This window comes from Nylanderia fulva, unplaced genomic scaffold (assembly GCF_048542155.1).
Source record: "Nylanderia fulva isolate GAGA-0341 unplaced genomic scaffold, ASM4854215v1 Scaffold17, whole genome shotgun sequence".
NCBI lineage: Eukaryota > Metazoa > Arthropoda > Insecta > Hymenoptera > Formicidae > Nylanderia > Nylanderia fulva.
In genome coordinates this window covers 2,610,102-2,636,790 of record NW_028189945.1, presented here as the reverse complement: position 1 = coordinate 2,636,790, position 26,689 = coordinate 2,610,102, and the positions used below count along the sequence as shown (strand labels likewise).

Below are 26,689 nucleotides of genomic sequence, written 5' to 3'. Positions count from 1 at the left end.
TTTATATTCAATGTTGTCAGGTGAAAATAAAAAATCTTATAATAGCTTCCTTCATTTGTCATATAAAACGTTATGCTAATATAAATGTGTATACTAGAGTTAAAAATATATTGGCACACTTGTTAAAAGGCACTGTGCGTTTAAAAATCTCGGTTTAGAGATTGCGATGTAGTATTTCAGTTGAAAGATTTAACAGTTACGTGTAACTTAAAATCAACATATAGCACCGTGAAAATGGCTTTGACATAGGTCAAATAGATTTTGCAAGCACACAAGACAAGTGGGAATGCAATTACGAAATATTAGATATGACTTCCGTAGCTTTCCCACTAATGGAACCCACAAAGTAAGCGTTTGTATAATACTTTTAAGTGGTAACAACAGGTGTGAGACAAATTATGCGAGTAGAAGAGAGTTTAGATAATTAGACTATCCTTATATAATATTTTTAAAAGATTGAGTTAGAAACCCACCACCGTGTGTATGTGTGCATATGTGTTTCACATTGGTAAGTCCATAAATTAAAATAAGAGCGAGATTAGTTTTTGAGAAGTCTAGTAATGTCGTAGTCTGAAAGCTGGCCGACCTGCAACAAAGAGAGAGAAAATTGCTCTCAAGCTAATAGATTAATGAGACACAGATGAGAATACAATCCTGTACAATTACGTCGACATTCCCGTGACTGATTAAGAACAAACAACTGAGAGAGATATACCTCCGGTATTAAAGAGACAAGGTGAATCAACACATGGATGCTTCTGTGCATTTTTTGTCGTGTCAACATACGTGCGAACAATGAAAATCACTTTTGCGAGCGAGATGAACTCGTGCGAATCGTGCACAACATACATATGAATATTTACCTTCAACATTAACTTCTAAATCTTCCAAGCTACCGGCAACGTTACTGACAGTCAGATAGCTTTGCCGTCCTAATCCAGCGCTGCTCAGTGCCTGCCCACTCACGGTTACGTGGCTGTCGCCACCCACACGTGTCACTATAGGGCAACCAGGCACGGTTTTTTTATTGAAGGCTATATTAATGACGTGCTCGGACGCTTCAAATGGTACAAAGCTAACGGAGAATCGCGCGTTTCCTTGCGGTGTTACTTGCGTCGGTATATTTTGCCCGCGAGCCGATATCGTGATCTCTAAATTTCCTTCACCAGCTTGACTCGCATCGACTGTCGACAATAAGATTGTGTATCAATTAGAATTTCGACATCAATATGCAAGGTGCGTGTTAAAAGAAATATATTCCAATATTTATTTAACTGTCAACACTATTATGTACCGGTAAAGTGGGTCGGTTGACCAACACTGCCTCTAGCTACAGGTCCTATTAGCACATTATCAGCATTGAACGCTTTGGCTAAAAACGGCGTGCCATTTACGGGATAACCGTTGTATTCTACGCTGATTGAATGTACACCCACGTCCCTTGGTATAAATTCGGCGGTGAAGCCGTTACTTACGTCGCCAGTAACTTTGACTGGCAATTCGCTGTTCGGTCCTGAAAGAATAGTTGTTTAAAATATTTATACAATTGGACAATTGGAATTAAACGATTGTTAGACAATTATAAATCAATAATAATTTCATTATTATAACTTGATAGATATATAATATTTTAATATTCCATGAAACTCGAAATATATTGCGCAATTTAAGAATTTATACATAGATTTCAGTTTCTATCAGTCTTATTTATAATAGTAAATGTTTGAAGCATCACTAACCCCTTACGGAAACCGCTAGCTCTGCACTGCCACTTCCGTCAACTCCCATGTGGAAGCTGGCAGGATGATTGACAGGAATTAGTTCTAAATGATTCATACTCAATGTAACTCTGCTCGTGTCAGATACGTTGCAGACAAAGGGACATCCACGTACTGCTTCTCCGTTAAACTTGATGTCGATGTAGTGAGGCTTGGCGATTTCGGGGGTGAAGGATACAAGACAACGACCACCACCCACTACTTGAACATGATTGGGCACTTCTCCCTCATTTATAGAGATTTCTAGTTGGCCTTCTCCCGCAGCGCTGGCATCCACTGTAAACATTCAAAGATTCAAGACACATTCGTAGACACAAGAGTTATATACAATAATATTGTACAATTATTGAGCTACCTCTGAATTGACAGGCGTGGCCAACTACGGCGCTAGGTACGTCAGTAACTTGGATGAGACTACTATTGTACACCTTGGCGACGAGGGGTCCTGCCGGTAGCTTTTGTCCCGCGATGCTGACTTCCACCAGGTGGCTGCCTACTTCAGTTGGTGTAAATTCGACGCGAAACTCGCCGGATCGTCCTGGCTCTTCGTCAATCCTCGCAGAGATGTGTCTCTTTGAGGGTGCTGCAAAATTCATCGAATAAGTTAAGTGTATCAAGTATATTCGCAAATTGTCTGGAAGATCAATTGACAAATCAATTTACACTCACTTATAATCTTGACGTCGATCTCGCTGCTGCTGAAGCCTAGTGCAGACAGCTCGAAGACAGCAGGACTACCAGCAGGAACCAGCCTGATTGAATCACCGATCACTGACATCTTCGGTGCAGGCATGATGCCAACTCGCCAAGGTGACCCTGATGACAATTTGCAATTAAAGTAATAAATTCTGGTGCAAAAAACACATCAGACTCATAAGTAACTATAAATAATTCAAAATACTATTTATTATAACTTTGTTATAGGTAATTAACTGTGTTTTTCACACACAAATTTTATTATTCCACTTTTTATTAATCCCGCCAAATTTCATATTTCCCGCCAAATCGCTTGAAAATATATAGGGACTTTCAACAATTTCCGCCAGCTGTCACTTGTCATCAGTCTTGTCACGCGATTTGACACTTTGCATATGGATGGTTTCTTGCGTCTCACGATTATTTTCGTAAGTAAATAACGTTTTCTAGCTAACACTTCATCATCTTCGCGGTCCTTCGATCGCGATAATAATACACTTTTGTGGTCGACATTAGATCCCCGAAAGTGCAACGTGACTCGCCCTCTAACCTTCTTGCCACGCGCACGACGCGCTGTCAAACCAGCTCTCTTCTCCTGGAAAAAAAATCCACTCGTACGTCCAATTAACTCGCTCCAAGATATGAGTGGCGTCGCGCGAAACGAGTTTGAACCTGCATCGAAACCGGTATGCTAGATCCCGAAGAATGCGATCTTCGAAATTATCTTCGTCGTGGAAAGAAAAGAGAAGAAAAAAAAATCGAGTCTTACGTCGACTCCACTATCGCGCATGACATCACGAGACGGAAACCTGTTGGAATTCGATTCAAATCTCAACAAAGATACTGAAGTATGTCGTCGATTACCTCGGCGAGTCGCAACGACGCGGGAGACCTGGAAAGACGCTGGAAGAACCTAGATTACGAAGAAAAGGGGAAGAGAGGGGAAGTGGGAGGAGCGCGGGTGGATCCAGATTGATCTGGCGATCGAGCGAGGACGCACGAATGACAGATGCACCTGGACGACGCGCATCGATCCTTCAGGATCTACGCCGAGAAGAAGGCGGACGGTCCCACCTTACTCTCGAGGATCGACGACGACCGCGACGATGTCGCCAGCCTCCCGCAGCTGCATCACGTATCCGAACGTGTATATTGGAAGAAGAGAGTCGTCTTCTTCTTCTTCTTGCGGAAGAGAAACCCTGAAGAAGAAGCACGCACTAGAGAAACGCGCACGGAACAACCGGGCGGGGAAGAGACGACCTCGACGACCCGCAGCGAACGCAGGACCTCGCGCGATCCGCGACGAAACGCAACGCGGCGGACGGGACGACGTGCCTGTGTGTTGTGCGCGGCCCACCTCGGCTCGACTCGGGCCCCAGAACCCAGGGCCGTACCATCCTCTCGACCCAACTCGCAAGCGCCCCGTCACCGATACTGTACACCGGAGACGGTCATTCTCACAATTACGCTTGACCTGTATTCCTAGCACATATTCAGCGAGGTATGCGCTTGTGACGCAAGATGTTCATTCAATTTTTTTTCTGTCAAAAAAAAGTCTCAAGATGGAAATTTTATTAAGTGTACACAGACAACATTTTCTCGTAGAATTTACCCTGAAAATCATGGTAATCGTATAGGATAATATAGTATTGGAAAGAGTTTCTCTGTTTAATATATTTATCGCAATAAAAAATACTAACAATGTACAATGACATATAAAAAAATATGTTCGATTAATTTTGCTATGTACATATTGCGATATGATTACCATGATTTTCAGGATAAATTCCAAGAGACAATTCTCTTCATGCATATATATTCAAATTCATTTTTTTAAAGTTTTGTAATTCTAGGAATCTGATTTCAAAAGACCTGCGATGTGGAGAACAAAAGAGACATTGTTCTGAAGAGATCATCCAAAGTCTTCAGATATATGTTAACTATTTGCAAGAGTGCATCACTTTGCAGCTACCTATTGAAGGGTAACTAAATGAAATTACTAACTAAATGAAATGAAATGAAATTATTTATCATCTAATACGACTGTCCGATTTTAGATTCACCTATTCTCGCGTTGACATTGAAGAAACGAGATTCCTAGAGCGATTATGCTTCAGATTTTTCAGCTGGAAGGGATCAACGATCGACCGATCTCGAATATCGTCACTTTCTCCGCCTGCGATCCATCGTTCAATCATGTTTTTCCACATTATTGGCATACTTTTTATATAAAACATGAAATTCTCGTGCATTCGAAAGTCTACAGGTACACGCACAATGTCTCCGTATATTCATCATTACAGTCTATTTGCGATCCGCAACGCGGAGGAAGAGAAATACTGAAAGAGAGAGAGAGAGAGAGAGAAAGAGAGAGAGGGGGAAAGGGGCCTTAACCGCGGGGCCTCGACAGAACACGATACATCCGTTTCTCACTCACCCGACCTGCAATCTCGATCTCTCTCGCGGGATATCCGATCCGCGTATTTCGATACCTTCGGGCTGGGACCGTAAATAGAAAATCGGGCACATTTCTCACGAATGAAAAGAGAGACGAGCGTCTTCCTTTTCTCTCTTTCTTTCTCTCATCCTCTTTCGAAAACCGGTCATTAAATTCCAATCCTCTGCAACGATCGCTCAATCATGCGACAATGTATTTTCGACCCTCTCGACTTGATTAATGAATCGATCTTATCTATTGCGCCGTTGATGACTGTTTCGCAGAAAGAACCGGTGGGTAACGGCGAATAACGGCGGTCGGTTGTATTTGCGCTACTTGTACAAGTGCATCTGACACTAGCATAACACATAATTTGCAAGAGGAAGAGCCTAGGACATGCGTGACCTTTCCGCGAGACGCGATTACATACATGAAGACGCTTTGACGTCTGCGAGAGCTCGTCCGCAGCTCTTATGTAACATGCAGCATGTTAATAAACATGTGAGGTCTGCGTGTTTGTCGTAAGAATCGTAATTGCGCTTCTTTGGAGCGTCATGCGATTGCACTCGTACAAGAAGCTGCAAACGTTGTCCTTTATTCAGATGCAAATCGCAGCTGGCGATCGTTGAAGATAAATAGAGAAGATCGGCTGATATAATAAATTAGTCGTCGGGCTCTCTCGATTGATATAATAATAATATAATTTATTCCAGGTCGTCGTACGAGAATGTGAATATTTCTATTCAGCTGCGGTTTCCCAGGTACCATACATGTTGGTCTCATTCGCGGAGAACAGCTGACGGTCGCACAAAGGACAAGAGTTCCAACAACATCTAATCTAGTTATAGTGTCCTCTTATCGATGAAGGCCTGTCTAGTTTTGGAACAATGGAAACATGGGAAAAGTTTGCCGTGCAAATTTCATTTTTAATTCAAGGTGACCCGCTTTCTGTCGCTTAAATTGAAATGTCGATTATGACATTGGAATATTTTTTTTCTTTTATGCTGAATCGCCCAGGCGTATACGCTACATTCTTTGACGACGAAGAAGTTACGTCGAAGCGACCGTGCACGGTTGAATCGCTGCTGCATTCCCAGACATAACGGGTCGTCCGGCACGCAACCAGCAGATCCAAAATTGTCGAAAACTCCCCGGCCTCACATGCTACACCGAAAGTTCCAAGGTCGTATAGGTGGATAAACCCCGCAAGATTCGCAAATCGCGCACCGTACATTAATTAATTAATACGTAGTTCCGCGGCCGAAACGGAGTCAGTTAACTGTAACCCGAGAGTGAACTAATTAAGGAAATACGGATTTATCGAAGAACAGTTCTTGGAGATAGCATATCTCGAAATAGTTGCGCGTTAAATGAGAGATAAAAATGCGAAAGACATTTTACGAGGTGGTATTTAATATGTTAATCATATGGAGAAGGTATATGTCGAGGTATAATTCGCGAACGATTAAATTCTTCACGTATGCGAACAAGTATATTTCTGATGCGTAGTCGAGTCACAGACGAATGATTGCAGCTGCGATCTTCATTGATTCTAATCATATTATATACACAGCTCTTTATACGTCGATATACAGGGTGTCTAAATCGCAACAAAACAAATTTAATTTCAAGAAGGAAGATCCAAAAATTTTATTTAGCTGATTTAAATTAAATATACAATAATTTCTAAATAGGAAGAAAAGGAATTTTACAATCATATTGATTCGTGAATACAAAAAATTTTGAACGTGTAAAAATTTAAATTAAACTTATATTAGAGAAGAAAATGAAAGCGCTAATTGAATATTTTAAACTGTTTTTTCGAGACATCCTGTATTTCGAGCAAATCAATCAAAACAAATCTCATCGGTCTCGAGTTTCATTCTACATTGCGTAATAGATCGATTATTGTTATTGTTATTGAAACGATCGCAGGGAACTGATGACATTCACATATTGTAATGTAAGCGATTACGCACTTAAGCCAGCTGATTCGAGCGTTGAAATCACCGACAGAAAATCTCGCTTGTCTTTTCCTCGATTTTCCGCCTTAATTTTCTACGAAAGGTAAATTAATGGTATTTCGTGCGACAAGTTTCACTATGGAACGATAATTATATATCCCACGCGAATAAAGTGAAAGGGATTTCGAAAAAAGTCGGTGCTAAGATTTATGGATTTATTTAGATTAACCTTATATCGATATTTTTTTTGCTTCGATATTTTTTGGATCCTTGAGCGCGTCGAGATCCTTGAGCGAGAATGACGGGGAAAAATTCGTCTCGGAATAAATCCACATCGCGATCATTCGAGCGAGTCAACTGCACTCGTTTGCGAAGGCATCGGTCGGTTAATTACAAGCGAGATTATGCGCCAAAGTTGCGGCTCATTATCAAAGTGCTTAAGCTAAGATGAAAATCTATGGAACGTGTCGCCGGAAAATTGTCCAACTTTAATCGATCTCTTCAATTTATATTTCGAAATAAAATTCGCGTTTTCACCGATTTGTGCGTTTTCGATTTTATCAATTTATTTAATGGCGCTTTTTTAAATTCGATATCAAAAAAACTGATTCATTTTTTATAGAGAAAGAAAGTCAGTTACTTTTTCAGCTATATTAAGGCGGGCAAAAGCTAATGTACCGCTTAATTATCCCTGTCGAACGTAATTGACTTCTTAATAAAGAGTCGTAAAATTAACGGTGTTAAGCGCGCATCGCGTTATTTATAAGAAATGGCGATCGACACGCGATCTCTTTCTATAATTGCAACCCGGGTGTGCGATTTTCTCTCATCGGTTGTCACGACGTCCGCAGCTTCACGGTCAAGCAGAAGCCTCGCTCAAATACGCAGCGTTATACTTTTATTAAACCCGCGTCACGTTGTGCTACCGATTCCGTACCTGCACTTCTACCTGTCTTACTGATTACATAAAGCGAAAAATTAACGATCCTACTCTTGATTACAGTGATTATGTAAGAAAGTCGGGTCCGGGTTTGGAAATTTAAGTGCGTGTCGCAGCTCGAAAGAATTCGCTCCGCATACATTGCAAGATTAATATTAAGATTGCGCAAGAAAACGTGCGTTTTTTTACATTCGTGTAAATAATTTTTAACTTTTGCATTCCTTTTGCAGCTGTCACGCGACTCTAGAGATCGGAGATAGCCATTTCCTCGTGAGGGATCCGAAATTTTTAATTGATGGAGACCTGGCGTGTTCTACTTGCGTTCTTCAAGTAGTTGCATGACTTTGCAACAAAGATAATCGACCGGTAGGCGAGAGACGCGGGGAAGACTTTCGGAAAAAGTATAAAGCGGAGATAAAGTTGTGTACAAGACAGGCCGAGGAGGAGATCAACGATAACTTTCCTGAACGCGGTACAAGAACACATAAGAGTACATTCCACGTGATTCCTGATCGGCGCGGCTGCACCTTTATGGGGTGTCGCGCGGGAAAACAACCGAGTTCGTTTATTTCTTCGGATCGATGATAACGGTCCGCTTCGCTGTATGATTACGCGAAAGGAAGCAGAACTTAATATAAAATTCTGCGGAATGTAACCGGCAGAATGTAACGACGCAAAGGCGGATGAATATTCCGTTCATGTAAAGGATACCGTACCAAATTAAATAGGATGTAGGCTGTTTTTTTTCATAGTCGTAGCTTATGACTTGTTGGACAAGAGATGTAATAGCATTAGATAAGCTACAACATATGAGAAAAGCTGATCTTACCAAGATTCAATTTTATATGATTAGTACATGAACATTTTTGAACATTTATTAGTACATGAACATTTTTGAACATTTATTAAATCCTAAATGAAATCGAATCCCAGTAAAATCAGCTGATTTTCTCACATGTAATTTATGATTTACTGAACAAAAATGTAAATGTAATAGGCTCAAAGTTAAATAATAGATGGTTACTGATTTACAGCCAGTCAAACATGAAAAACAAAGATTTTGTGAGTTGTTTGACTGGCTGTAACCAACCCAGTAATTATCCAATATTTAGATACTATTACATCTTTTGTTCAGCAGGACATAAGTTACAACATATGAAACAGCCAATATCCTATATATGTATTTGGTGCAGGATCTTACTTTTTTCATAATTATTGAAATTCATGTAATTATTTCTAATTTAATTTATGCATTCGCGTTTCTCGTCAATTTATTTCTCTTTTGTTTTAATAATGTAACTTTAAAGAAATGGAATCGTGTGACTCACAAAGGGCTAATGTAGAAATTATACCGAGACACTAGGTGTTGCACAAGGTATACGACCGCGTGCTGAATTGTGTTTATAGTCACATAGGTAGATAGATAGAGAGCGGCTGTGCGTATCCTCATTCGTAACCAAATACGTCTGTACGCCGACATAGGTTTCGCAGCCACACCTACGATCGTACACGGTATTCATTACTATGCTCATATTCCATGCGCAATTTCCATAGCGGATGCAAATGAAATATGGACCGAAGGAATGCACCGAAGTGCATTTGGTCCAATTACGCAATACTCGACATACTCTCGTAAATTTCGAAGATCTTCATGTGTGATTTTTTTTTAATAATGAGAGTGATGAGAAAGTTCTTCACGAAGGTTCATGCATGTGTGTATCCGTATTGCGATATTTAGACTCTTCAACTTATTTTTAATTAATCTTCATATTTTAATCTCTCTCTAAAAATTAATTTTAATTATTTCAATTTTTGTTCGATAGTCGGATAGATGTACTCTTATATAAGAGATCACATAGCGACATTATAGGGAAATAATTTGCGTTTACAAAACCTACGTGAAGTATCGAAAGACGCAGAGAGAAGAACTGGTATTCTTCATTTCTCGTCAGCAATGTGCGAGAGGAAAGGGTAGAGATAATAACGTGGTTACTCCGAGAGAGTGTATCGCTACTTCCCTGCGTGAACAACACGCAGTCACGACTGCGGAGAGTGCGCTATACATGGCATCCAAATAATATTATTCGTGCAGTAGCGTAGTTATGTATCCTCTAGTATCTCTACGGATAACATACATACACAACAATTTCACTTTCTCAAAACATTTCTTCCCTTCTCGAAGAGAAGCTTCTAACTTGTCAATAACTGAATAAATTAATAAATATAGATATCAAATATAAATAGATCTAAAAATCATTCAGATTTAACTTTGATTTCAAGTAAATTTTGGATCACGAAAAATTAAATATAAATTAATTACATATTTTTTTCTACTGCGCTCTTCCTGGAAGTTGGATCCTGGATCTCTACACTGTTTTACGATCAAGATACAATAGTGGTAACGCGACTTAAACGGCACGAGAGGAGAGACGGACGTCTCGTCATTTGGTCATTGTGGCTCGCGGCCTCGGAACGGTGGGGTAGCGGCGGAAAAATTAGCTTCGAGCAAGAAGCCGGGACGAAGAAAACGATGACGTCGCATATGGGTCAGTGGGACGTCACGTGAATGCGTGAAATCGCAAGTCAACGACCTGCTCGATGACCCGCTGACTTAGAGACACGCTTGCTTCGCGCGCCTGGGACGCGGATGAACTCGATCACCCTGTGTACACTCCTGTGGATGGCTTCTCGTACGAAGGAAAAGTATGCGAGGCACGAAAAGTAGCATGAAACGCTTAGAGGCACTTATAATTGCATGCATCCTCACACGGCGAGAGGAAAGAAAAACACGCTTCTTCATGGTAAAATCGGATAGAACGGAAATGATTCTTCATAGATATCGCTTTTTTTCGATATTAAGATATTATTTCTGCGTTGAGGATAGTCCAAGAAAGAGTTTGTCTCGCTGGTCGAAGGACCACGTGTGTGTATATATATATATACACACATACCTATGTCAGCGTTTCTTCAGCGTGTTAAGCAAGATATATACGAGGCGGAGATTTTGCAAGTTTGCGCTGTCTTTGTAGATATTGCAGGGGCCGTTTTTAAAAGTTACCGCGAACCGTGAAGCAGACGCAAAGGAGAATACCGGAAGTTACGACACCTTCCCTCGACCGCGCGATAGTCAACAGGAAATCGAACCGCGCGGAGCTGCCTAACAGTACTAAAGGTCATAAGAAAAATAACGCTTTGTAGCGTAACGTATAGTGAATGATTTCCATGATAAGATCGCAACATATATATATATCTACATTGTGAATTGTGTGCTCGCGCGCGCGTGAGAGAGGAGAAGTATACATTTTACTTATGGTTGATGTGGCGAAGCATGACGGAACTCAAGGTGGATCCGTGCCAATGGCGTACTATTTAGCGAATACTTAGACGTAATACTTTCCTGAATATTGTATAAGCTAACACTTGAAAAATTGAATGCACGTTTTAATTAAATGAGGATAAATGGAAATAATTTAATGTAATATTGATCAATAACTACTCTTGTATATGTAAAGTCCTACGGTAGATCATCGTTCGCGTACTTTTAAACAACATTTCAACGTTGAATGCGCATTCCAGCTTCTTTAATGGTGACGGCAAAGATTATCGTGCATTCCAGGAGATATGTGTGTTCGTGCACGTGCATGCGCCTACGTGGTAGAAATATATTCTAGCGAGGAGAAGCGTCGAAGGTCGCTACCACGTTGGAACTTGACGAAAGAAAGGCGCACGCTAAAAACCGCACCGTGAAAATTAAGATATTCGCGGCGAAATAGCAGAGATAGCGATTGCAAATACCGGATACAAGATAGCGTCGAGTAGAATTACGCGAATGAAACGGGATAAATGTCCGAGTTCTAACGGTGCTCCAATTGTGGAAGGAGAAACTCGCAAACTTCGTTCAAAATAACGGGATACAATTATTTCATGATTCGCGAATAAAATTGCACATTTTTAGAGATTTTTTAAAAGCGCGTTCAAGAGTTTTATTTGTCTTAAGAATTGAGATATATTATACAGAGTGTCTGACATAAAGTGTCACAAACTAAAGATCATCATTTTTGCATGTTCCCAATTTTTGCCATTATATATCTTTATAACTAAACCTTAAATTAAAATTTTATCAACGTAAACTCTATTTGAAATGAATTGGAGAATGTAACTTTGTTAATATTTTGCTTCCAGAAGGCTTAGATGCGAAAAACCCTCTATTTTCAATCGCTTATAACACGAAAATGATTGATGCCTCAATATTTTTACTGAGGAAAAATTTCCAATTAACAAGATCTACTTGTATATTTTCGATATGATGACCTTTGATGTCAGACATCCTGTATAAGTAAATCAGAAATTGACTTACCAGGGATGACTTCCCCGTTGAACGTCATTTCGACCAAGTGCGTAACCGCTTCGTGTGGCACGAACGATGCCAGGAAACGCTGACTACCTAGCGCTCTCACAAAACTCGTAACGTGTCCCCCGTTCACAAGGATCTCCAAGTTTCCCGAGCCGGCTCTCGATCCGTCAACTGATAAAATGTCCTTCATTATCGAATGCACTTAGAGTTTCACAGTCACGCACAGTCGGATACGTACTTTCGAATTCCACCGGCTGGTTCACCACTCCGTTCGGGATGTTCCCAACTTGTATAGCTCGAGCGTTGTACGCTTGCGATCTAAAATTTACGTCATCTAAATTTCCCAATCTTTCAATAAATGTTTAACAGAAGATATAGCAATCCTCTCAATTTAATTTTAGATTTTTTAAACTCATATATATATATTGATATTATATCAGTTTCTGAAAAATATCTCTCTTGTTTAATAAAATTTGCTTCTACGAACCTGAAAGGCGATCCCTTGATGTGCTGACCGTTCACCAGGACCTGGATGACGTGTTCGCCGACCTCTTCGGCGGTGATGGTATACATCAAGCCACGCAGCTTCGATTTCTGTACCGGTACGGTCTTGCCGCTGGGACCTGCGAAAAATACGAAACCGGACGTCATCGTGTATTCGCGACACGCATCATTAACGTCGAAAGTCGCATCGGGATTTACCGGTAACGGTGACGGACACCTTATTGGGATCCACGCCGGAGTTGACGCTGAAAGTGGTCGGCCGATGTACTGGCAGCGTTTCCAGCGCACTTCCGGTGGCGACGGCCGAGCTCGTCGTTCTGCCGGACGACGCGGATACGTAAACGGAACCGCCGTTATTCAAGTATCTGTCGTGCGTCGCGGTACCATCCGTCGTGTCTACGCTCTTGCCGTAGTAGTTGTTCTTGTTCTTCAGGATACCGTGATGACGAGTGGTCGTCTGACCATCGTCGTATTTTTGTCCAGCGCCGTAATCGGGACTTGAAGATTTCTGTACGGATGAGTAACTCGTCGTCGCGGAATGCGTCGACACGTTCTTCGTGATATGACTCTGCCCGTTCTTGTAATTGTTGTTCAGAAAGTTGTTGTTCGGACTGTTATTCTGATTCTCTGCGGTCGGCGAGTTGTTGGTCAGATTCGCTAGGGATTCTAAACTGCCGTACGACAGTAGGGACTTCGTCTTGGCGATCGCGTCCCAGGAATCGCGCCTGGAAGTACTGCCTACCATCGAAGACACCCGTACGTTGCTGCTGGTATCCACGACGCCGTTGTCAATAGATCCACGTTTGCTGAATGATACGTCTTTATCGCTGGTTCTTGGACTGAAGCTGCGATTTACAGGACTCTGGATAGGACTCGTGGTGTTGTGATAAGGACTCGAGCGCGGCGGCGAGTGCGATCTCTTCAGAGATTCCGAATTGTAGATATCTCTGGATTCTTTGATGACGGATCCGATCGGACTCGCATCCGGCGATCGCGATCTATTCAGTGTGCTAGATGAATAAATGTCCTTAGATTCCTTGATAAGGGTAGGACTTTGCAAATTCGACGATTTATGATTATATGCGCTTCTATCGTAAATGCCCTTTGTCTCCTTTAGCACCGATGGACTATGCATGTTCCTCTGTACAGGACTGTGATTGAGATGATTCGGCGAGAGGGTGCGATTCAGTGAGCTGGTGGTGTGGTAGCTCGAGGTGGTGGAATTCTCAGTGATATAATTGCTGGACGCCTTGTAGGTTGGACTAGCCTGATGGATCGGCGAATAACCACGCTGCGTTGGACTGATGGATTTATATACAGTAGACGTATATAACTTCTGGGTTGGACTGGTCCGTTCTGTCGCGGAAATATTTAATCCGTTCATTCGTCGTTCCAGGGAAGACACTTTGGATCGCTCTAGACTGGACGTGGACTCCTTCGATCTTCGAGAACCTTTTTGCGTGCCCACTCGTATAGAGAACGGCGAACCACGCACATCCGAGCCGTTAAAGTACATGTATACCCTGTATTTACCAGCGTCGCCGGGCACAAAGGACACACGGTACTGCATGTGTCCAAAATCCTCTATTCGGTAGGGTATTGACTGCTTGTCGTGGACAATGTCGATGATCACGTCGCCAAGTCCGCCGGTTCCCCGTGCATCGACGATGAACGAGAATGCTTGTCCGGGCATGGCACCATCGGTGTCCAAGAGCTAAACATTTTTAATATCGTTCAATTATTTTCGCAACTGATGATGTCACTTTGATCTAATACGAAAGGGAAACTTATTAATAATGTAGTATCAGTTATATAAAATAAAAATTATATATAACTTCTATAAAAACATAGACTATATAAATATATTTAATATAAATTCATCAATCATACTCTAAAGATGTACCAAGGAAAATTTTTACAGGATAGCACACATTGTTACATATAATTAATTCTTTATCGTTCTAATTATTCTTTTTTAATATTAAATGTATAATTAACATAAATAACAATTGTTAATTATAATAAATAAGATATGTAATCTGATTTTCTGCTCATAAATTATTAATCGCGAATCGATTATATCAATCAAGAATATTGCAATTAACAGAATAATTACAAATTTAGATGGAAAAACGCGCATCTACCTATTAAACTTAACAACATGAATCATATTGTCGATCAAATCATATTACCTTGATTCCATTAGGATCAAACACAAAGCAAGTGAAGGGACCGCCTTGTATGTGATTTCCTTTATGCGTTATTGCAATGCTCCATTCTCCCGTCTCATCGGGCTGGAAGGTTGCCGTATGAACTCCATCCTTCTCCTTGACGGGACACGGCAGGGATCTGCCGGTCGGAGACCACGCGGTCACGTCAATACCATCATGACTAGTTCCTAAACACGAAATTCCAACATATTGAACTTGTCGAAAAGAAATCCTTTTTCGTATTTCTGAAGGTACATACCATAACTATTGACTAGAACTTCGACAATAGATCCTATGGCGCAAGGATCCATACCCGGAGATTTGATTTTCGTTAGAGGTGGCAGAACCCTAAAATAATAGGGGCATCCGTTCACCAGCTCGCCATCGTTGTACACCATAAGCTGAAAAGTGAGAAATAAATTTCAGTAATATGGGGATTTTAAAAGCTCCGAAATTTGAGATGGAAAGATTAAGATCGAATTATATAATAGAATTCTTAAGAATTCGTAGATTTACAGCGCCAATTAAATTTAAAAATTTAAATTTCTTATTTAGATTTAATTATCAGGATAAAGATTTGAATATAATTCCTAATTATCTTATCTTTTAAACAAACCTTGTGCATGCCAATTTCTGTAGGTACAAAGGTGCCTTTGCCATGAACTCCGTTCCACGTAAGTCTGCATTCTACGCGTCCACTGGGACTGATGATTTCACCGCGCACTTCCCGCGCATTTACATCTTTGGTGAGCATCTCTAGCTTGAAGTGTGCCTGCAATTTACAGTGTCTATATTATCAAAATAATATGATTGAAAAGGTAGATATTTTATGGTTGTTTCATTGATTGAACAAGCCACAATTTGAGAGACAAGGCGAGACCAAGATGAAGAAACTGCGACGCAAAGGTAAAAATTCGTGAACGCTGCTTACAATTAACCGCGTAGCGCGGAGATGTAATTAACAAACAATGACTTGACCAACCGGCTGTTGCACTCGGGCGGATGTGCTATCGACGTGCACGGCGATCTGTTGGCTCGCTTGAGGGCGAGGCTTCACCCATTGAAAGTACGCCGCGTACGCCATCACGCCTAAATGCTCCACGTTCTGGTCCGCCATGTCTTTCGCCTTCAAGATCGGCTCCACGCCGAGTTTCTTGCCGCCGTCGACACCTTACAGAAAATATACATCATTCGATTGAGTCAAAGACAGTCAAATTTTACTAATAAAAATAAATCAACTATCATTTTTTAGAAATTTATTGTTAATAAAATTTATTTAATTTTATATATTATATATATAAATATATATAATTTATAAATAAATGTATAAATATATAGTATATATATAATATGTATTAATTACTGTTTATATTATGTTGCACACGATTTTTTAGACTGGACATGCTATTTTTACTTAATATCACGTATCAAAATGTAAGAACACATTTATGATGCCTTACCCATTTGCAAATTATGTTCCCAAGCGGACGGGTCGGTGTTGAGTTTCTCGTAGGGTGGCGCCGGACCACCCAGATTTCTCACGATTCCGCAGAGAACTCTACCATCGTTCCAGTCCGTCTGTGGAAAGCGGAATAATTGAATATCACCGTAGACTCTATTATATCGAAGTACTGTTAAGCCGAGACGCCTCAACTCCACCCACCGTGAAGTTCCGTATCGAGGTATGTGATAATTGCGAATTGACCCATCGTAGCGTTGCGTGGAAGCCCGGCGAGCTTTCCTTCATGAAGTATGACAAGTAGGTCATTCCCGAGAGCTCGTCCAAGTAAGGCGATGCCAGATACTCCGGCTCCAGTACCATGGGAATGTCGAACTCCCGTTTCGATATCTCCATGGCCTTGCGACAGTTGTAAACGCTACGAATTTACGCAAATTAATATATGATGTTTTAGATCAATAGTTTAATACATGAAATTATATTATACGTAATTTTATATATACATATACATATATATCACTTCCGTTACTTGACGAATTCTTTTAACTTTTTAATTCATCTCTCGTCTCTCTTTATATCTTGTTTCTCATTTAAATATTCTAATATTTTTCAATATCCATACTATTTAAGTATTCTTATATATATATATAATTTATATATATTATATATAATATTGCATATATAACATGTAACAAATTTTATCATCATCCTATGAAGATGTCTCGCTTCTTCATGTGCGACATTTATACTCTTCCTCAGTTTATTTAATAAAATCATTAGTATTATTTATTTTACCTATCGTCCGCATCTAATTGTCGCCAATGAGGAAACAGACCAGGCTTACAATAATCCAAAAGCGCGCTCAGGTAGACGCCCGAGTTCCAGTCGGTGGTGAAATTGTTGACTCTACATTCTGGCAAGACAGCCTGAAAAAAAATATAGAATTATTCTTTGAAGAGCAAATTAAAGGAACGGCGCCGGCTTTATTATTATTAAAATCGAACAAACCGCGAGATACATAAAAAATCGGATTCGTACAAAGGTCGGAGGCAGGCATAAATTTGAACGCGTGCATATTACATATATTATTATCGCGACTATGCAAGCGCTAACTTATGTGGTCGGCTTTTCTGAACTCTTTCGTAACGGAAACGCTCGCGTAATATTAATGCAGACGTATATGTACGTGGACTCTCGTATATGCGAGAGAGTGATATCTCTGTATATGGTTTTATGGCCGCGATGCCGCGACCTCGACGACAGCAATTATATTGCGTGTGTACGTATATATGTACGCACTGACCTTGAGCCATGCGAGCATGAGTTTCCTCGGCGGGAACTTGGATTTGCCGATTTGATACCGTACGATGAGTGACCATATGAGGCCCAGGATCAGTTTCAGGTTGCCATTCACGATGTCCACGTTACCTGGAAGTCAAGGAAAAAAATAAGTCCAGTTTAAATGGCAACTAATAAACAATAACGAACGGTAAAATATGAGAAAGGAAATGAATTTGATTTATATAAGTTGGCCTGAATTTTTTTCGTTCTTTCTGTCTAGAAATAACGGACTGGTACGCACGAAGAAGCGATTTAATTCTTAGAGAAAAAGAGATCGAGAAGAAGGCACGTGTTCATGCATCGTTCCGCGTAGTTGTAATTATACAGGAAAGATTTACAATGATTTTGGAGAACAAGTTTAAGGATTTAATTCTTTGTTGTTACTGATTTTCTCGCCACTGATGTTGGATATCATCATCATCATCACATAAAAGAAAGTGTATGCGCTAGTCGTGAGAACTTGCACGTTTCAACAGATCCTGTAATAAACATTCCACAGACTCTTAAGAATATTTTTAGCATTAGATTTTCTAGAACAACAGAAATACTTCCTTCTATAGTATATAGTTGAAGATATTTTAAATTCATATTTCACAAATTGCTTTTTCTATTTTAGGAATTTTTGAAAAAGCAGTATTTTACCTCGGCAGCAAGATAATTGAGATAAAAAAATTTCAGGTATGAAAGACTGGTAAGAGCCAGGCATAGATGTTAGGTGCAATAGAATTATTTTTAAACTTCTCCATATTTATTCCTTCTTTGAACTATCCTCAGCATATCAATAAAAATCAATCAATTAGTTGATAAGCTGATGATCCAAAAGAAGGGCCTTAAAAATAATTTTGTTGAACCTATTATCTGTGGTTCTACTAGTCCTTTTCATATCTGAAATTGTATTTATCAGAATCTTTTCGATTATTATTTCGAAATAAAATTAAAAATTGCGCTCGCATGTGTTCTTCGCTTTTAAGCGCGAGATAAGCTTCTCGTTCTCGTCTTATGATGTTGGTCTCAGCTGATATCATTTGAGCACCATCGCGGGTTGCAATGCAATGCAATAACAAGTATGCGTATGCACGACAAAGACGACGACGACGAGGACGACGACGCGGTGGCGGTTTTCAGCGGCCTCGTAGGCGCCAACGGTGCGACACAGGAAAGGCAATGACCTCGAAGTTCCGATTCGCAAGGTGTGTATGTGTATATAAAACGCGAAAAGGAAAGAGACCAGCGGGATCGTTAAAATCTAGACGGTGCGCAATAAATTGCGACGCGTGAACGCGCAACGTTCCGGAGTTTGATTTCTTTCCTTTTTCCTGGATCCTTAATTTCATATACATTTAATCGAAAATTCTCATCTCTTTTCAATCGTTCCCCGCTAGAATTTTTCGCAGATCCGAAAGGCAACCCGTCCATGGACACGGTGGCACGGTCAAGGGAAACCTGTGGAGCGGCGCGACGATGCGTCACGTTTCGCGACGTCACGTTGCGCTGAGAGATGAGAAATATAATGCAATTGCGAGGTAGAGACACACATAAAACCTTTAGGCATAGCCGAAAGACGGACATTTACTCGACGATGACCCGCATGCTCGAGAAACGATTACGTCCACGTGTGATGATCGCGTGCTGACTCACAGACGAGATAACGCTGGGATAAGCAGTGTTATTGTATTACACTAGCCAGAGTCCGAGGAAAACATATTACCTGCATCAGCGTGCACCAGGTAATGGGCCGGATCGCCGCCGATACTTCCGAGCAGGGAAATTATCCTTTCGGCGCGCGCTCTCGCAATCTACGATCTCTTGAAAAAATCGGATAATTAAATAAAAGTCGAAAATGAAATAAAAATAAAATAACTAATAAAAATTAAAGGCGGAATTTTATTTGTAAATGAAAAAATCACGGAGAGAGAATTCGAAGAATTAGAATTAATCGAAAGAATCTCTTAAGGATAGTGTATTCGATAATTTAAGTAAGGCAAGTATGAGGAAAAAAATTAAAAACGATTAACACGCATATAGATCGGCGAGGCATAAACCGGCATAAACGTTGTATTCGTACTATGCGTGATCGTTTAATCGGCGGCGAAGGAAGAACGTGCGTTTCTAGCGATTGCTCATTATCCGAGGAATGCATCGTGGCGGCTCTCTCATACTTTGATTGCGTATCATTATTAATGATGCGTCTCTCACGCGTGTGCATTTTTTCCGCACGCCACCGCAGGAGAGAGACAGAGAGAGAGAGAGAGTTAATGAACACGAGGAGCTCCTCCCACGTGGTTTACCCGCTTGGAAAACGACAAACTGAAAGAGCGAACAGATTGCGAGATATGACGAAATCGATAAAAAACAATGTTATATAAAGAAAGAACCAAATAAATGCAAAAAGAAGGAAAAACACATTCGAGCGATGTAAACATTACTCGTACTTAAATAGGTCGTGATCTTTCTTACAGAATATAAAACCATCACTAACACAGAAATATTGTCTTATTATAGTATAATATTAGCATTCAAATCCGACTCAGAGTATGAAAATAAAATCTTTGCTTTTTACATAATTTATATGAATATAAAACTTAATTAGAGTTTGATTAATTTTTTTTTTAAATAATCTTGGAACAAACGAACTCTTTTGCCTTTTCTTTTAATATGCTACGAGAAAGTTACGATAGAAATATTTAAAATATAGCTTTTTGATTTTTTTCTAATTTAACATTTATGTATTACAACTGGATACTTTGAATTACGAACTGGATATTCATTGTAAACGCAAGTCGCGACAGTCGCTCATCGTTCCAATTACGCTTCGTAATTGAACGTCGAGCGCGTGCAACGCCTTGACAATCTCGAGCGACCGTGGACGGACGGTCGGCCTTCGTTTCTCGTAATTCGTACCCTTGTAATTTTCATCAATCTCTGTAAAACACGGTATTTATCTACCGTTGTAGATCGTATGCAAAAAAGTCAATTTCTTTCAGCCATATCTATATGATGCCATAAACGTCGATTTTATCGCAGCAAAATGTAATGGTGCACTTTAAATTTTGAGAAATCCAATTAACTAGTTCAATATACGAAATACAATTTCTTAATATATTAAATTTTTAAATTTATTTGTCATATATAATATATATATATATATATATATATATATATATATTAAGTATTTAAATATAATTATTAATTAAAGTATTATTAATATTCTCAATAATTTATCATGCTATTTTCAATCATTCGCTATTCATGATTTTTTATAAAAACACTTAAAATTAATGTATAATCGACTGATTTTGCTGCGCATAATAATTATATTTTTGCGGCAAAACGAGTGATTGAATACATTTGTTTACCGATATTGACGAGTTTAACGCCGTCCGCCTCGATAGCCTGCAATGCCGTGGACACATTTTCCAGGTGATGATGTTGATTTGCCGGTCGCGGGTTCCATCGTGGCAGACGGCGTTTCGTGAGCACCTCGACCAGGGCGCAGAGACGCGTGCCGTCCCGAAAGTCCTCGACGAGGTCTAGCACGGGGCCGCCGCCCACGTTGCCGGCGTGCTTCAGATGCTCGTTCACCCAGTTACGAAAAGTGTTGGCCTGGATCTCCACCCAGAGGTCCTCGTGGCCCTTGATCGGCATCCCCTTGGCGGCCGTGCCCTCGGCCGAACGGGCCACCAGACCCACCAGCTGTTCTGGTCGCAGCTGCTCAGTCGACTGCATTCTCGTGTTCCTGCTGATAAAGTCGTGATTAAAGGTTTTGTATACTTGTCAAATATGTATCGCTGTCAAGCGATACGCTACAACTCGATAAGAATTCGTTTAGATAATTTTGTTTTTTATTTCCTTGGGTATCGAACGTTAAATCAAGTCGGAAAAGGTTGATAGCGGTATTTATACAGTTATTTGTATATTTTTTTTTAAAGGCTGCATTTCTCTTTCTCTCTTTCTCCACTTTATTAACGAATCTTTAGAGAGAGATATATGAATTTACTTTAATATATATTTAATGTTGAGAAAAAGTGAAAGAAGATCATGGCGATATTAAATCTTGAATTAAAATTGATAGCAAGTTGATTCACGAAAATGCAATGATTTTTATTACAGTCATATTTCGATTAAGCAAACGTGGAATATACGCCAAATAAGGAATAAATTATGAAACTTGATTGCTTGCGCGAAATGTTCAAGCGCATAAGGCGTTCCGACCTTTAAGGTCGTCCTATCACGAGAAACTCAATTTACTGCGATAAAAAATTCAACGATCGTGCATTGTGCATTCGCGAAGGAGAGAAGAATTTCGCTCGCGGTGAAAGTGATGCATACACCTGCGGCATATATATCTATGTCTAATGGTGTGAATAATCCATTTCCTCGTTTATCCTCGCACCGCATTTTTTTTATTCATTGCCATCTCGTGCTAATTCGACTCGAAGAGACTTCGTATTAATTGGGGACAAAAACAGCGTAAGAAAGCGTTAAAACGGAATTCACCAATTAAGATCAAAATGACACGCGAAGTGCTACGATATGTATGTTATATTTAAAATAATGGAAAATTCTTTTATTATACAGAAAAAAGCATTAACTATCATAGAACTAAATTCTAGGTCCCTATATTACACCTGAAATTTAGTTATCATATCTAAATTTTAGCTATGATAACTAATATTTTAACTATAATTTAATCGCAAATTCCTTTACTAAATTGTAGCTTAAAAATATTAATTATTATAATTGAAGTTTAGATATGATAACTAAATTTCAAATGTAATATAGAGCCATTTAAATTTTAGATGGAAGCTAATACTTGTTTCGTGTAATATTTATAATTAAAACTGTGACGGTCCATTTCTGGCGCTAAAACTTCGCAAAGCGCGACGAAGATATTATCGAAATCCGTTAATTATATGACGATATGGTTCGCGAAGCACGCGTATCAAAGAACAAATAAAAAGTTTTTATATTAATATTAAATTTAGATTGCAACGGTCTACTTGCGGTCGGTGAAAAAAATTGCATCGCGCAAAGATATTATCGCAAAGTTGGATTTCATTTCTAAGGCTAATCCGCGGTTCCGTTATTGTTGAAGCAGGATGCTGCGAAAAGCTTGTTTAAATCTACAACAATAACTTTGCGAACATGTTCATCGGAGATGTGCACTGTGATTTTCTATTATATACACTATTTATACATGCACGAAAGCGATGAGCTATTTCAGCGTGATACACCACAGCATGACATCATTGTTGTCTCAAAGGCCCGTCCGACCGGTGACGTTATTGCGTAAGTGCGTAAAAATTTACGGTGAGTCGCGCAGACGATGGACTCTCTTTTCGATTTCGTTGAATAATAAAGGATGTGAAAAATTTAAAGATTATTAAATTTTTTGTCATTTTTACGCGTATATTATATAATAATATATAAAATAAATTGTGTGTAAACGAAGAAGATTAAAATATTACGAAAAATCACGTGAGAGAATTTAGTTCGATATAAACTGAATTTAAGTCGATAAGAACTATATCTTTCGTAAATATATTTATCAGATATATCACGCAGGATAGAGAGACGCATTGCGATGCAAGAAAAATCTCGACGTTTATTAGAACGTGTCAGGAGAACTCAAATAGGGATCGCACACGCACGTGAACGACACACCAAACTTGAATCAAATTTTCTTAAGAGATTTATTACTGCACGACTTTCACTTTGCCCTCAAATTTTGCTCTCCACACATGCATTCACGAATCTTAGTCGTTGCTGAAAGATTCGCTATCGCTTTGATTTATTACATAACGACAAACTGTTCCATATATTAGCTTGATAAAGAATGTTAATTGCATGATCGATCGATGAGAATGAGACTAGAACTCTATTTTTCAGAATCAACAGAATCTTGTTTTTTATTGAAAAAATGAGGCGTCGACGAATAAATTGCTTATTAATTAATTTTATTTAGGAAAGAAACTTTGCGATATAAATCTTATTCTGTGAACTTATGACTCTTGTACTTTAAATGCCTTAAATTTGATAAAATTCTCGAAAATCAGAGTTAAGTTTATAAAAATTCTTGAGGTTGAGTATGTTTTATAAATCTTAATTATATCGTCTTTAAGTTGTGACAGGTCTTAAAGATTCTCAAACATGCAATTATTAAATGTTGTAAATTGGTATTGCCTTTTAAATCTTCCATTTAACAATTGCTCCGAGACAAGGCAATCCACACAAATACTTATTACCATTCAGGCACTTTTCCAAGAACATTCTGATAAACAGAGTTCCACTGTTCACTGGCTGTTCCATTTGAAGCAACATATAGAATTCCACGAGGGTCCACTTATACTCGTGGTCAAATACTTCATACACACACACACACACATTCATCCACCCACCCACGTAACCGAGCACATGCAGGACGCAGGAACGCACGGTATGCGAACTGGTATATTTACGTTGGCTCTTCCTCGGACTGACGCCTTGCGGCTCCACCAGGTCGGTCAGCAAGTTCCAGCGAGCGGATCGGTGACGACGTTGGCGAATGCCGACGACGGCCGGGCTATCGTTAGGCAAAAAATACCATTTTTGGATGTAACGTCGCGGCGCCGTTCGTTGATGAGTGTTCAACGTGCGTGAGCTCACTGAATCGACATGGAGACCCCTTCCTCTTTCTTCTCGCGTTCTCCAGCAGTTCTCCGATACAATCGCTCGTTGCGGGACCGTGGGGTACGCACGGTTGTGATGGCAGCAGGGCCGTAGCAGTAAACAGCATGATCTTGCCATCAAGTGCTGAAAAATAAAACGTCAAATTTAATTCTTCTGCATTTCACGAATTTTGAATAAAAGAAACTTTGCTGAAATTTACTTATTGATTGATAGTTACATAATCTGATGGAAAAAAGAAGTTTGAAGATTTTTTTACACAAGCAATATAGAAGTGGTATCTCCAAGAATAACATTGCATTTGGTGTATCAGTTTCAATTTGTGAGAAGAGAATAAATGTGACATCTACACACATCAATCTATATAATTAAGTAATTAAATTAAACCAAATTCTTCTTAATACATTTGTTGAGTTAAAAGTATTGTACATATATATATATATTTTTTTTTCTTGATATATCTATGTAATCTCGGCAAGTTTCGCCGAGTACTTTCCTGAATTCTAGGTAGCGGAAGCACAAAAATCATTCCGCGAGGTGGTGGCACCTGTCGGAATCATAATCGCCGTGCTGCATATACGAGCAGCCGAGCTTCCCCACACCTGGCGAACGACGGTTCGCGATTAATGAACGTTTACCTTGCGCATTTCATGCCCTACCCGGCGCGTTGTTTGTGACGTCAGCGTGACTCTAATCGGAGAAGAGTTTCTTTAGCACGACCATAATAGAGCCGTAGCGTATAACAACCTATCAAGCTATAAGCTACCCATTTATTCTTAATGGAGAAGATTAAACGCGTAATATTAATACGTAACAATAATGCTAATAATCAAACAAGTAACATTGATGGCAATTTCTAATTGACTAAATGCGCCTTTACTCAAACTTTTTTTTAGTTTGAAAGATATAAATAAAAACTGCAGGAAAAAATATATAACGATTTGAAGTAGTATCAATATGTCAAAAATTATAATTACATATTAGAGTAAATTACGATGTGCATAATAAAATGATGCAACTGATTGTTGAGCGTTTTTGTATATTCGCACGATGATATAATAACGGAGATTTCAATTCCAATTATGCGAATTAAGCGAGATCTCTCTCGATCAGGCGTTTGTATCTCCGCGCGAGCAAGCGCGCCGATCCAAAAGCTTAACCCACTCTTGACATATCTTGAAACGCTCTAATTTATTCGCTATTGTGGCAACAAGACCAACGGAACACAATACTTGACTTTAACTATTACAAAACTAACGATTTGCGGCATAAAGAGACGCTATCACGACGCAATATGATATAGATATGTTATAATGTTTTAACTTTACAATGCTATATTGCATTATAATGTATTTTTTATTTAACATTGCAATTATTATAAACATATCAGATTTCATTAAAGAATCGGCAGATCGTATCGAAGTTAAATGTACAAATGTGTAACGTACAATGTATAAATAGTTATGAAGTAAACGTTGAATAAATCTGGTACAAGGTTGCTAATGGCGAACTGCCAATAATTTGCCACTACTAGCTTAGTATCAAATTACCAGCTTTTCTCGCCAAGCCAAACGCGTCTTTATTGAAGATTGATTAGTGCTGAGAGAAAGCGATTGTATTATATCCTAATTACGAGCGTAATGTATTTAAAAATAACAATCTGTCGTGTGTCTCTTTATTTTTAGCACTTTGTGTCTATCGAGTTCTACGACCTACTATCGGCAGAGTAGTACTCCTCTACATCGATATTTTATAAGTCCAGAAGAGGCTCTTGAAGAGACGAGGCGGGATACCCTCTATTATTTGATTCTAATCTTGACATATATATAAAGTTGTATGTACACACTCTGTTATCGATATCAGTTTGCATTTGGGTAAGGAATTAATTTCATGTGGGTGTTGTGTAACTTTTAAATGCATAAATATATGTGTGTTCCATAAAAATATCTATTCAGAAAAGTTAACGGATCACAGTGCCTTTCAAAGATCATTAAAGATGTGCTACGTGATACGTGATTTAGAATTATGATTACTAGAATATTAAAATTTAATTACCAAACTGAGACATATTTCCCATCAATCATGTAATAATTTTATATTTAATATAAAAATCTCTTTTTCAAATTATATATGCCTGAAAAAAGCTTTGGTCGATTCTGCAAGTATTTGGGAACTTTATACGTTCAATAAGAGACTATCAGAGATATAATGAAAATTTCACAATATACACTCTTGCGCTTTATCGAAACTTTAATCGCAGATGTATGACGTAGCGTTTTGTCCCACGAGTTGGCCAGGGTGACTTGGTCAATTTTTGACTTACTACACCATGCAGAGTAG

The 26,689-nt window shown here is 39.3% G+C and overlaps 1 protein-coding gene and 1 long non-coding RNA gene across 5 annotated transcripts in view; one reads left to right on the top strand and one right to left on the bottom strand.

Annotated features, from left to right (window-relative positions):
- The window catches only part of jbug (filamin-type immunoglobulin domains fbug), a 42,655-nt gene that overhangs the window by 7,313 nt on the left and 8,653 nt on the right, over window positions 1-26,689 (bottom strand). For 2 of the 3 annotated variants that reach the window (XM_029312006.2, XM_085481157.1), the window contains exons 6-24: window positions 24,142-24,475; window positions 21,040-21,419; window positions 17,646-17,770; window positions 17,138-17,268; window positions 16,547-16,760; window positions 16,344-16,461; window positions 15,866-16,053; window positions 15,500-15,655; window positions 15,143-15,284; window positions 14,866-15,071; window positions 12,872-14,387; window positions 12,657-12,792; window positions 12,408-12,487; window positions 12,173-12,340; window positions 2,448-2,594; window positions 2,134-2,361; window positions 1,740-2,054; window positions 1,295-1,513; window positions 864-1,184 (exon numbers count right to left, since the gene is read on the bottom strand). In XM_029312006.2, the coding sequence (XP_029167839.2) occupies window positions 864-1,184; window positions 1,295-1,513; window positions 1,740-2,054; window positions 2,134-2,361; window positions 2,448-2,594; window positions 12,173-12,340; window positions 12,408-12,487; window positions 12,657-12,792; window positions 12,872-14,387; window positions 14,866-15,071; window positions 15,143-15,284; window positions 15,500-15,655; window positions 15,866-16,053; window positions 16,344-16,461; window positions 16,547-16,760; window positions 17,138-17,268; window positions 17,646-17,770; window positions 21,040-21,409 (4,780 nt within the window). In that variant the 5' untranslated portion in view covers window positions 21,410-21,419; window positions 24,142-24,475. Of the gene's footprint in view, window positions 1-863; window positions 1,185-1,294; window positions 1,514-1,739; window positions 2,055-2,133; window positions 2,362-2,447; window positions 2,595-12,172; window positions 12,341-12,407; window positions 12,488-12,656; window positions 12,793-12,871; window positions 14,388-14,865; window positions 15,072-15,142; window positions 15,285-15,499; window positions 15,656-15,865; window positions 16,054-16,343; window positions 16,462-16,546; window positions 16,761-17,137; window positions 17,269-17,645; window positions 17,771-21,039; window positions 21,423-24,141; window positions 24,476-26,689 lie in introns of all 3 variants that reach the window. The other variant, XM_029312007.2, reaches the window with a different exon arrangement.
- Window positions 896-12,622, top strand: LOC114938190 (uncharacterized). 2 transcript variants are annotated; one of them, XR_003821033.2, is made up of 7 exons: window positions 896-2,902; window positions 2,991-3,975; window positions 4,314-4,456; window positions 4,532-4,740; window positions 5,625-5,847; window positions 5,929-6,094; window positions 8,046-12,622. It is a non-coding gene; the product is annotated as an uncharacterized LOC114938190 (long non-coding RNA). The 2 variants fall into 2 exon arrangements; XR_003821032.2 differs by having other exon boundaries at window positions 898-2,902; window positions 4,328-4,456.